General features: G+C 46.4%; 1 protein-coding gene across 1 annotated transcript in view; it reads right to left on the bottom strand.

Annotated features, from left to right (window-relative positions):
• The window catches only part of CEP89 (centrosomal protein 89), an 85,230-nt gene that overhangs the window by 26,634 nt on the left and 45,440 nt on the right, over positions 1-13,156 (bottom strand). Inside the window, exons 10-13 of the mRNA XM_062176150.1 lie at positions 11,901-11,951; positions 11,655-11,738; positions 7,873-7,976; positions 3,347-3,462 (exon numbers count right to left, since the gene is read on the bottom strand). Coding sequence (XP_062032134.1) covers positions 3,347-3,462; positions 7,873-7,976; positions 11,655-11,738; positions 11,901-11,951 — 355 coding nt within the window. The remainder of the gene's footprint in view (positions 1-3,346; positions 3,463-7,872; positions 7,977-11,654; positions 11,739-11,900; positions 11,952-13,156) is intronic.

Here is a 13,156-nt window from a genome sequence, read left to right as displayed (position 1 = left end):
GGGTTCGAGTCTTGGCTCCTCTGCTTCCAGTCCAGCTTCCTGCTAATGTATATCCTGGGGAGACAGATTTTGGCTCAAGTACTTGACTCCCATGTGGGAGACCTGGATGGAACTCCGAGTTCCTAGCACTTGAGGAATGAACCAGAGGATGGAAGAGCTCTCTCCATCTCTCTCTCACATTCATTCAAAATAAAATGAAAAAAGGTAAATCACAAATATTTTCATCCTACATGACAAGGCAGTATGTAATAATAAGACATTCTCTGGGCATGTTGACACTAGCACTTCGGAATGCTACCGCATAGAACTTTACATCTTTCTACTCAATGGAAACATGTAATTGATTAAAATGAGCCGCTGTTTCCAGGGAAAACAACATTGGATTGCTGTTTGAATCACATAAGCCTGTCCCATGCAACTTGAAGAGTCATCATGCCCATTCAGATCTGGTATATTTGGGAAAATTAAGTTCAGTATATAAACAAGTAATTTCCCCATTATCTCTAATCCTGATAACAAAGACAGGAGGCTCAACAACTTGTCCTCCAGCCCCAAGAACACCAAGTGCTATGGTTTGGATGTGCTTTGTTGCTTGGAGGTTTTTGTGCTGGAAGCTCAGTCCCCAGCGTAGTGGTGTTGGGAGGGAGTTAAATCTTTGAGTGGGACCTGGTGGAAGGTGGTTAGGTCACAAGGGGCGTGTCCTTGGAAGAGATTAATGTAGTTCTCTCCAGGCCCTGGTTAGTTCCTGCAAGAGTCAGCTGTCACTGGCTCTCACATACACATTCCCACCACTGTGATGCCATCAGCCATGGGGTCCCCACCAGAGGCTAAACCAGTGGGACAGCTAATCTGGGACTTTCAGCCTCCAAAACTGAGTTAAATAAACCTCTTTTCTTTCTTTTTATTATTTATTTGACAGGTAGAGTGACAGAAAAAAATAGAGCGAGCCAGCTTCCATCCACTGGATCACTCCCCAAATAAGCCACAACAGCGAGGGCAGGCCAGGTCAAAGCCAGGAGCCTGGAACACCATCTCAAGCCATAGCCTACTGTCTCCCAGGGTGCACATCAGCAGTAAACGGGATCAGAAGCAGAGCAGGGACTCGAACTCTGGCACTGTGGGGTCCTAAGCGGCATTGTCACTGCTGAGCCAAATGCCCACAGCAGCCTCCTGGGTATAAAGTACCCAGCCTCAGGTATTTTGTTAGAGGAGAGAGCATGGAATAAGAGTAAAGGCAAGTACTCCAAGCTCATGCAGACCTATGGAGAAGCCGTCTGGAAGAAACTCCTGTGGGACTCTTTCTCTACATGCTCTCATGTTTAAACGTGGTGTCATTATCATAAACAGGTGCAATGCTAGCCTGGTAGCTTCAGCAACAGGAAGTATTGGCTTCACAGTGTGGAAGGGGGAATCATTACACACACAGGTGCAGAAAGGTGCAGAAAGGAAGGAGGGGTTACACTGGCTCATGCAAGGCAGCTGGTAGTTTAGCTTCCTGTCCTACACTATTCTTTACTGGAAAAGAAAATCAGCAAAGCAACAGAAAAATGCTACTACTCTCTCAGGCTCATAAATTTGGGTTTTCATCAGAGCAGAGGAAATAGCTCTTCAAGTGTCCCACTTGGAAGTCCACAGTCACATGCTATGAGGACCCTCTGCAGGGAGGGACGCACAGGGAAGGTATCTGATGGAGGTCTAATCCCCAGAGATGGAAGCCACAGTGTTCCCACCCGTGGAGGAAGGAAGGAAAGAGCACAAAGCCAGTGTTTAGAGTATAAACTGTTCTAATTATTTACTCATTCCACAAATATTTGGAAAGGGATTCTTGTGTTATTTCAAGAATTTACCTCACATGATTTTTCCCACTTTTCAGGCATTGTTTACTCTAAAACCAGTTCTGTTGAGTCTGTCACCTACAACTGATTACAAAAACACACAGACTGATTAGAGACACTGAGCAGTCTAAGAAAGCAACCAATGCATGAAGTGAAATGACCACAAATGTTATAAATAGCTGCATTTCAGTAAAGAATATGTGAAGTGGAGCTGGCGCTGTGGTGTAGTGGTGCTGTGGCTGCTCCACTTCTGATCCAGCTCTCTGCCATAGCCTGGGATAGCAGTGGAAGACGGCCCAAGTCCTTGGACCCCTAAACCTGCATGGAAGACACGGTGGAAGCTCCTGGCTCCTTGCTTCAGATCAGTGCAGCTCTGGCAGTTGCGGCCAATTGGGGAGTAAACCAGCAGATGGAAGACCTCTCTCTCTCTCCCTCTCTCTCTCTCTCTCTCTCTCTCTCTCTCTCTCTCTCTCTCTCCTTCTCTTTCTGTGTAACTCTGACTTTCAAATAAACAAATCTTTAAAAAAAATAACATGTGGCCGGCGCCGTGGCTCAACAGGCTAATCCTCCGCCTAGCGGCGCTGGCACACCGGGTTCTAGTCCCAGTCGGGGCGCTGGATTCTGTCCTGGTTGCCCCTCTTCCAGGCCAGCTCTCTGCTATGGCCCGGGAGTGCAGAGGAGGATGGCCCAAGTGCTTGGGCCCTGCACCTGCATGGGAGACCAGGAGAAGCACCTGGCTCCTGCCTTCGGATCAGCGCGGTGCGCCGGCCACAGCACGCCAGCCGCGGCAGCCATTGGAGGGTGAACCAACTGCAAAGGAAGACCTTTCTCTCTGTCTCTCTCTCTCACTGTCCACTCTGCCTGTCAAAAATAAAAAAAATAAAATAAAATAAAAAGATTTATTTATTAAAAAAATGTGAAGGTACTTCAAAAAGTTCATAAAAATTGAATTAAAGGATAAATTTACTCTGGTGTAAAATATGTTTGAAATCCATGTTTTTTCATAATAGGCATCTTCTATGAACTTTCTGAATATCCCTTGTAGGCATGAATTTCAAATATTTTTGCACAAAAATAAACAACTTTTAATCCTATTTTCTATGAACTTTTGGGAGTACCTCCATATTCTAGAAAACTTGACTGGGGTGGGCACTGTGGTACAGCAGGTGCTACATCCCATATAGGAGCACTTGGTTCAGGTCCCAGCTACTCTGCTTCTGATTCAGCCGTCTGCTAAAGTGCCTGGGGAAGGCAATGGATAATAACTCAAGAACTTAGATCCCTGCCACCCATGTGGGAGACCTGGATGGAGCTGGTATAGCCCCAACTGTTGTGGACATCTGGGAAGTGAACCAGTGAATGGAAGATATCCCCCCACCCCCAACATTCTACCTTTCAAATAAATGAATAAATAAATACATTTTCAAAGAAAAAAATAACCAAAACATGGTTTCTCTCATTTCCAGCGAGACAACAGTGACATCACACTATCACCACTGGAAAGACTTTACCTTCTTGGCGATGCTCCTCATGGGTCTCTGTGGCTTTCCTTTGCTGGACCTCCAACTGCTCCAGCAATAGCTTGTTTTCCTCTAAAACCAGTTCTGCTTGAGCCTGAAGCTGGTGCCTATAATTGATTGACAAAATCAAACATTGCCAGTGAGGTACTGAATGACTACAGAAACACTGCACATTCAAAAAGAAAGCAACTGATGTGTTGTAGGTAATGAATGTCTGGCCATGTTTCCATGTTGAAGACATCATTGGTACAGCAAACCCTGCCATTTAAACTGAATAGGAGAAAGAAATGCAACGAAGTTTGGACTATGGATTGTTTCAGTGACTTTTTCCAGATACGATACTTTGAACATACAAAAATAAAGAGAATAATAAACTTCCATGTATGCAATACCTAGCTTACACCATCAAATAGCCAATCTTGCTTCATCTGTATAAATCTCTAATCCCCCTCCCACTGAATTATTTCGAAGGCCATATGGAATATTTTTAAAGAACTCAGAATGTTCCCATTTTCTTTAAAAATTTTATTTATATGAAAAGCAAAGAGACAGAAAGTGTCAGACAGAGACAGAGAGAGATCTTCCATCTGTTGGTTTACTCCTTAAATGCCGTTGATAGCTGTGGCAGGGCCAGGTCAAAGCCAGGAGGCTGGAACTCAATCCTGGTCTCCCACATGCTGGCAGAGTCCCAAGTACTTGAGCTATCACCACTGTCTCCCAGAGTGTGTGTTAGCAGGAAGCTGGAATTGGAAAGTCGAGTTGAGACTTGAACCCAGGGACGTGGAATCTCAAGTGGCATCTTTAATTGCTATGCTTAATGCCCCCTCCAAATTTCTCATTTTAGTTAAAAAATACTCATGATGTGTAGTGTATTTGCTGAAAAATGATTATTTTGTTAGAAGGCTTTGAAATGGTTTCTTAAAGCTGCAAATACACCCCAGCTTTAATTCTGCTACAAAAGCAAACCCTTTCTTTGCAGATGGTGCAATCAAAATTTTGGCCCAACTCAACCTTCTGATTGCAAATTCCAATCAGAATGAGCTGAAGGGACCTTAGAAATCATCTAGTTAAATGTTTACCACTCAAAGGACATAGTAAAACAGTAACCTATCTTGATTTTCCACTTTAACTCAAAAGGTCAGGTAGAAGGAGAATAAAAGTGAGGGTCTGGGGCTGGTGTTTTGGTGCAGAGTTAAGCTGCAGCCTGCAATACTAGCATCCCCTGTGAGTGCTGGTTCAAGTCCTGGCTGCTCCACTTCCAACCCAGCTCCCTGCTAATGCACCTGGGAAAGCAGCTGGAGATGGCTCAAGTAGTTGGGACCCATGCCACCAATATGGGAAACTTGGATGGAGTTCCAGGCTCTTGGCTTTGGCCTGGCCCAGCCCCGGCCATCATGGCCATTTGGGGAATGAACTAGAGGATGTGAGATCTCTCTCTGTCTCTCCCTCACTCTGCCTTGCAAATAAATAAATATATCCTTAAAAAAAAAAAAGGAAGGAAGGAATATCTAGCAATATATAAGCTACAGCAATGACCTCATGCCGATGGTGGCTGTGCACTGGCTCCTTGGTGCTATGGAGGTGTCCCTACTTGCTATCAGCACCCATGGTCGGGTGGAGGGTGCTGCCATGCTCTCCGGGAGGGGAGCTCAACCAAGCTGTTCACTCCAGCTCCTCATTCCTGCCTCAAACAGTGCTCTACTTTGCTCTGTTTTACATTCTGAACTTCCTTAGATGACTTTTCCTTCCTCCCTCCCTCCATCCCTATTATCTCTCCCTTTATTCCATTCTTTTTCATCAAAATGTTTAAAATTTATTTGAAAGGCAAAGAGAGATCTTTCACCTGCTGGTTCACTCTCCAAATGCCCACAACAGCCAAGGCTAGACTAAGTTGAAGCCATAAGCTGGGAATTCATCTGGGTCTCACATGTGGGTGGTCGGGACCCAAGTAAACACTTGAGCCATCACCTGCTGCCTCCAAAAGTATTCATTAGCAGGAACCTGAAATCAGAAGTGGAGATAGGACTGCAATCCAGGCACTCCAATAAGGGATGTAGGTGTCCCAAGCAACAGCTTACCCACTGCTCCTTATTTATTTGAAAGGCAGAAATATAGAGAGAAGAAGAGAAGGAGGGAGGGGGTAAGGGGAGAGAGGGAGAGGGGGGGGGGAAAGAGGGGGAGGGGGGAGAGGGTTCCCACATCTGTGCAGGAAGAGGAAGCAGCCAGGAGACTCAGGGGAGGAGCTACTCAGGGGAGGGCTTCACATGCTCACTCCACAGCCCTATGACCCCTTCCCCCCAGCTAGAGGAAAGCAAATTCAAAGTAAGGGGAAGTTCAGCTAGGGAGGATTGGGAAACATAGCAGAGCTGTGGATTGCAAAGTAGGGGATGTCAGGGCCAGTGCTGTGGCACAAGTTAAGCTGCCATCCACAAAGCCAGCATCTCATTTAAGCACCGGTTCAAGTTCCGGCTGCTCTACTTCCAATCTAGCTCCCTGGGAGCTAATATACCTGGGAAGATGGTCTAAGTGTTTGAGCCCCTGCCATCCACATGGGAGACCTGGATAGAGTTCCAGGCTCCTGGCTCTGGTCTGCCCCAGCCCCAGCCATTGATGGCATTTGGAGAGTGAACCAGCTGATGGAAGATCTCTTTCCTTCTGTCTGCCCCTGTCTCTAGCTGTGCCTTTCAAATAAATAAATAAACCTTAAAAACAAACAAACAAACAAACAAAAAGAAAGTAGGGGATGTAATTCTTACGTTTAAGGAAAAATAAACAGGTTCATCTATAGTTATAAACAAGGTTGAAGAAAGAATCTGAGGTCATAGGGTCTCACAAAGGCTCTTAGAAAAACATGAGAGCCTAGCTGACTGAGCTGCTTCCCAAGGAAGGTTTTGGGAGAAGACATTTTAGGCATCCTGACAGAATCCAAGTTCTACAAAAGTCACAGTGCCACAAGATCCAGACCTGTCCAGGCCAGAGTCAAGTGACATACCAGTGACCAGAAAATCAGGGTGCACTGACCTAACAGTGGGAATGCCATTGACTCCAGATTTCTGGATGTCACATATGGAAAATACTTCATTTTTTCAGTGTGTTAAGACCTTTCTAAAAAACTAAATATAGAGCAGGCATTTGATACGGCAGTTAAGACACCACTTGGGACAACCACATGGCGTATTTTGGAGTGCCTCTCTCAGGTCTCAGCCCTGCTGTGGCTCCTAGCTTCCTGCTGACGCACGCCCTGGGAAGCAACAGTGATGGCTCAGGCAGCTGGGTCACCACCACGTGGGAGATCAGGATTGAGTGCTCAGTTCCTGGCTCTGGCCTGCTCCAGTCCTGGCTATTGCAGGGATCTGGGTAGTGAACCAGCGGATAAATGCTTTGTCTTTCAAGTACATGAAATTAATTCGTTTTTAAAAAATATATAACATACCTATCACAAGTGAATGAGTTTCATTTTCTTTGTCTAGCATGAATACGGCCTTTAGACTTGCAAAGACATTTACTTCCTCTGGTTCTATGTAATGGGCATTTGTTGCAGCGGTACTGGCTGTGGGGTCACTCACAAAATGGACTGTGGTGATAGCTGGCCTTGAGGAGTTCACCGAGGAGAAGCAGGAGCAGAGGACAGACAGACATAGAGTGGCAGGGTCAGGGCCAGGGCTGTGTTTTGGGCTACGCTGGCAACAATGGAGCACTGACTCGGCCCCTCCTGAAGGGAGAGCTACTGTCAGGCAGGGCCGAGGGCAGGACGTGGCACAGATAACAGGACAGAAGAAAGGTGACCTATGTCATCAGGGAACCAGCGGCAGATGGGAGCTGACTGAGCAGGCCTCATCCTGGGCTTTCTGTCTCAAAGCTCTGGGAACCACAGGAGGGGTCTAAGGTTTGGGGTGGGAAAATCACTCTAGGAAAATCCCCAGCTCAGAAAACAGAAATGGAAAGAGTCACAGTGATTTCAGGTTTGAGAACCTATTTAAAATTCTAAAATTTGGGCCGGCGCCGTGGCTCAACAGGCTAATCCTCCGCCTAGCGGCGCTGGCACACCGGGTTCTAGTCCCAGTCGGGGCGCCGGATTCTGTCCCGGTTGCCCCTCTTCCAGGCCAGCTCTCTGCTATGGCCCAGGGAGTGCAGTGGAGGATGGCCCAAGTGCTTGGGCCCTGCACCTGCATGGGAGACCAGGAGAAGCACCTGGCTCCTGCCTTCGGATCAGCGTGGTGCGCCGACCGCAGCGCGCCGGCCGCGGCGGCCATTGGAGGGTGAACCAACTGCAAAGGAAGACCTTTCTCTCTGTCTCTCTCTCTCTCTCTGTCCACTCTGCCTGTCAAAGAAAAAAAAATTCTAAAATTCATCTTCAAAATATGTTTAGGATGTCATTATACCTTATTGATTTTGCTCTTAAAATAGTCTAACTCACCAAGACCAGACAATGCATTTATGCGTTCAATGATTACATAAAGTTCATTCCTGGTAGCCTTTGTTTTAAATTAGCAAACCAGAAACGCAACACCACTTGCCATTCCTCGCAGGATACAGGACTGCTCTTATTTAACTCCTGGTGCAGCACTTCATTTTCTTTCACCACTTCTTGGACTCGCACCCTAAACATTCTCATTTCCTCCTGAAACAAAAGTTATGTACATTGTAATACACACAGACACACATCTATAGTTCTTAGTCCTACTGTGTTTTGTGGCTGAAAACATCAATAACCTTTGAACAAAGTCTCATGGCAGCAACAGCCTTAAACTCTGGACCCCAGCACCATGTGCCTGCTCTCAGGGAGAAAACAAAGTAACAACCACAGTCACATACAAAGGAGAAGAATACTGAGTCTCAAATAATTCCTAAGGTGATAGCATTTCTATTACAGCCAAATACTTGAAAATTTTATTTATTTATTTATTTGAAAGGCAGAGTCACAGAGGAAGAAGCAGAAAGAGGGGTATTCCATACACTGGTTCATTCCCCAAATGGCTTCAACAGCCAGGAGCTGGGGGCCTCCTCCAGGTTTCCCACACAGGTACAGGAGCCCAATGACTTGGGCCATCTTCCACTGATTTCCCAGGCCATGCAGAGAGCTGGATTGGCAGTGGAGCAGCAGAGACTCAAACTGGCACCCACTTGGGATGCTGGCACTGCAGGTGATGGCTTTACCCACTACATCACAGCGCTGGCCCCTTGACAATTTGAAAACTTTAAATTTAGAACAGCAGAGTGCCCATAAACACATAAATTTTCCTTTGTTTGGGGCTGGCATTGTGGTACAGTGGGCTAAGCCACTCTTGTAACATGAGCATTTGTGTGCTGGTTCAAGTCTCAGTTGCTCTGCTTCCAATTCAGCTTCCTGCTAATCACCTGGAAAAGCAGTGGAAGATGGCCCAGGTGCTTGGGTCCCTGCCACCCACGTGGAAGACCAAGATAGAATTCCAGTCTCTTGGCTTTGGCCTGACACAGTCCTATCCATTGCAGACATTTAGGGGGTAAACCAGTGGACTAAAGATCTCTCATTCTCTCTCTCCCATTTCTGTCACTCTGAGTTTCAAATAAATAAAATAAATCTTTGAAAAAAAAAGTTTTTCCTTTGTTTAAGGACATTATGGGGCTGGTGCTGTGGCACAGTGGGCTAAGCCTCTGCCTGTGGTGCCAGAATCCCACAGGGGCACAGGTTTATGTCCTGGCTGCACCTCTTTCGATCCAGCTCTCTGCTATGGCTTGGAAAAGGAGTGGAAGACGGCCCAAGTGCTTGGGCCCCTGCACCCATGTGGGAGACCCAGAAGAAGCTCCTGGCTCCTGGCTTCAGATTGATTCAGCTCCAGCTGTTGCAGTCACGTGGGGACTAAACCAGTAGATGAAAGACCTTTCTAACTGTCTATCCCTCTGTAATTCTACCTCTCAAATAAATAAAATATTAAAAAGGAATTTGGAAGATAAATTGGAGTTCTTTATATAAAAATAAGAACTTTCCACCGCTAATTAAGCTGTTTGGGTGGAAAAGAGATTGGTTGGTGTGGGGGCTGGAGGTTCTTATTTTGTTCCATGGCAACCACAAGAAAGCCTGTTATTTAAAGTCACTACAGTAGATGACAGTGCGAGTGCTTGAGGCCCTGCTGAACATATGGAGACCTAGATGGAGTTCCCAGCTCCAGGTCTCAGCCTGGCCCAACCCCAGCTGTTGTAGCCTTTTGGGGGATAAACCAGTGTATGGGAGATCTTTCTCTATCTGCCTTTCAGATAAATTAAATTAACATTAAACACAACCACAACAAAGTGTGACTGAGACAGAGCCACGCCTATCGTCTGCACACCATCCACAGCAGCTTCCAAGCTACAGTGGCGGAGCTGAGGACTTGTAAACGGAAGCTGAGCAGCTCCCGGTGCCTGAAACGTTTATTAACTGTCCCTTTGCAGTGCTGACTTCGACTCAGAAGCAGTACCAAACAGCAATTTTATTACTAGGACTAATTTTTAAGCAGTTAGAAGATTAATTCAGCCTTTTAGAAAATTAAGTGTGGGGTGGTATTGAGGCACAGTGGGTAACTTTTCCTTATAAGTTCTTGCTTTTGTTTTTTTAATTTCAGAGGTCAAGAAATGAGTGTGTGTGTAGAGCTGGAATAGGAGTAGGGAGACAGAGAGAGCGCTAACATGCTGATCACTCCCCAGATGCCAGAAATAACCAGGAGAGAGAGAGGGGGGAAAAAAAAAAAAGACAGAGAGCTCCCATCTGTTGATCACTCCCCAAATGGGCTGGGCTACAGCTGGGATCAGGAACACAACCTAGTTCTTCCACAGGGGTAGCAGGGAGGTATCACTGCTGCCTCCCAGGGTCTGCTCTGGCAGGAAGCTGGAATCGGGAGGTGGACACAGGAGTCGAACCTAGGTACTCCAGCATGGAATGTGCATGTCTGAACCGCTGGGCCTTAGGACTCTTTCAGCTCAGAATCCTACAGAAATTAATACACATCCCTCCTTGGATCCTTCCAATTCCAACGGTCCCTAAGTGAGGAACCCAGAGGAATGCATCACAGAAAGGTAGGAGCTATACCTACAACGCCTACACAGGCTTGGTCTCCCGCATAACTGGAATGCGCTCTGCTGCCAGAAGCCATTCCCACCAAGCAGAGGGGAAGGAGGTAGAAGAGAACAAAACCTCACTTCCTGGAGTGAGTGTTTAGCCTAACAGTTACGATGCCTGTGTACCACACTGGAGAAAATTCCTGGCTCCAACTCTGGCTCAATCTTCCTATTAATGCAGATCATGGGAGACAGCAGTGAAGGCTCAAGTAACTGGATTCCTGCTACCCACTGTGGAGACCTGGACTGCATTCCTGGCTCCTGGCTTCAACCACCTGGCCACTGCAGGCATTTGGGGAATGAACCAGTGGATGGGAGTACTCTATTTCCATCTCTCAAAAAATAAAACAAAACAGCTCACTCCCCAACCACTTCCAACAGTTCAATACCTGGACTTCCCTAGAATCAGCTCTTCTAGAATTAAGAAGCATCTAAGGGGACAAGCATTTATTACAGCAGTTACGATACTCACATCCCATTTCAGAGTAGCTAGTTCAAGTCCTGGGTTTGCTTCTGAGTCCAGCTTCCTGCTAATGGGTACCCTGGGAGGCAGCAGGTGATGGCTCAAGTACCTGAGTCCCTGCCACCCACATGGGAGACCTGAACTGAGTTTCGAGCTTCCCACTCTGTCCTGACCCAGTTCCAGTCATAGGGAGCATTTGGAGAATGAGCCAGGGAATAAGAGTTCTCTCTCACTCTCATTTCTCTCTAAAAGAGAGAGTGAGAGAGAGAGAAAGAAAGAAAGAGAAAGAAAAAAAAGGAGGGAGGGAACAGCATCTAAGATTGTCCAAATCATCCCCAACTGATTACCTTCCCCTGCCTGCCCATTATCTCCCTCTTAATGGTGCTGGTTGCAGCTGCACAGTCCCAGAAGAGAAATGTTTCCCATTGCTGCTTCCTCTGCCCTCCAAGGTCCCAGTCCTGCCTGTTCAGGAAACCACAGCCTCCAATGCAGCCCTACTCGGTCCCTCCCTCCCTCCTTCCGTGATCCCTACTCACCCTGCCCCCTGCTCTGTCAATCACTCCTTCCGTTCCTCCTCTGTTCCCTCCTCCCCTCCCTCATATCCTAACACACTCCTTCTTCACTTCCTCCTGACTGTCCTTTAACAAGCCTTTAGAGTATCTACCACATGTTGGGCACACCTAGCTCCAACACATTTCCTCCAAGTTTGCAACCATCTGACTTCTTATAAACCCTGTCTCTCCTGAGATACTGCCAACCTACCTCGAGGGTGGCACTGAGCTCATCCTTCTCTTTCATTCTGTCCTCATAAGCCAACAACAATGGAGACAGGTACTTTATATCCAACTGGAGAGAATGGAACAAAAGGTGATTACTATATTTCTTACACACACAATCAGCAATTTTAAAAAAAAGGCAAGAAAATACATTTATTTTAGAACAGTGTTTAATAGCCATGCATATATAGTCTAGAAAATATGAGGATGAAAGTGAATAATGTTTACTTACCAACCAGGGTGGTATAGGGCCCTTTGATGGGAGGCCTTCAATAGTTAAACTCTAAGAAGGAAGCACACATTGAAGACAAATTAAGCTATACCTCCTCTGAAGTATCAGGTCTTACATGTTAATCTACAATAGGCATCATCCACCTAAACGGATTAAAAAAATCCTTTTTCTGCAATGTTTGAGAGTAATTTATAAATACAAGGCCCCCTTTCCTCTAAATAGTGTATATTTCCTAAGAACAAAACTTTTCACTTACTTCACCATAGTGTTATCATAAAATCAAGAAACATTGCTCTAACACTGTTTTCTAACCTAGGGGACTATCTTCCAACTCACGTCATGGCACACAGGACTAGGCTGCTGCTCGCGACACCACCATTCCACATTCTGCAGTGCTTGCTACTCTGCGTCTAATACAGCTTCCTAACCAATGTGCCTGGGAAGGTTACAGATGATGGCCCAGGTACTAGGGCCCCACCACCCAGGAGGGAGACCACAATGGAGATCCCGGATCTTGACTTCCATCTGGCCCAGACCTGGCTGTTATGGCCACTTGGAGAGTAAACCAGGAGATGAAGATTTCTCTCTCTTGCTCTCACTTTGCTCTTACTTTCAAGTAAGCAATTTAATAATTGTGGGGAAAAAAAGAATCCACACTGGTTACACTTAGCTGTCCAGTCTTTTTCATCTTTTAAAATCTGAAACACATCTAGTAACATTTTATGGGATGCTGCACTTTTTGAGTATTTGGTGAGTGTCCGGATTTTGTTGTCCTCCTTTAAACGGCGCTGGCTTACTTTTCTCTGTGCAGGCACTTAAGTTACTAGTGGATGGGCTTGATGAATTGGAGGCTTGCTTTCTCCTCTGGTTATGGCGGTCTGGGTGATCTCTGCTGAAAGGCTAGGTTAGCTATACTACTGAAGTGTGGCCCTTCTGGGCTCCTTGCTCAACGGCACAGCATTCAACAAGGGCTCCGTGACGTGGCTGGTCAGCACGCACAGGTCTCCCAGTGCCACGGGAGCTCCCAGCTCCCTGTTTGTTTTCTGCCCAGCCTCAGAGTTTCAACCTAAACATGTATAGGTTAGTATTTAACAAACACCTCCAAGCAATCTCCTGTGGGTTTCTACACTTCTCTCTCCCCAGAGCTCCTTTCTGGTAGCCTAGCCCTGCACATTCTAGTCTCCTCAGCCTCTCCAAGTCTATCCCGTGAACCAGCAAGATCGCTGTGCTGTTCGGGTTCACTGCCTCCGAGCAGA

This window comes from Lepus europaeus, chromosome 19 (genome assembly GCF_033115175.1).
Source record: "Lepus europaeus isolate LE1 chromosome 19, mLepTim1.pri, whole genome shotgun sequence".
Taxonomy (NCBI): Eukaryota; Metazoa; Chordata; class Mammalia; order Lagomorpha; family Leporidae; genus Lepus; species Lepus europaeus.
Note: the sequence above shows the minus strand (reverse complement) of the source record. Positions and strands in the feature narration are given on the sequence as shown.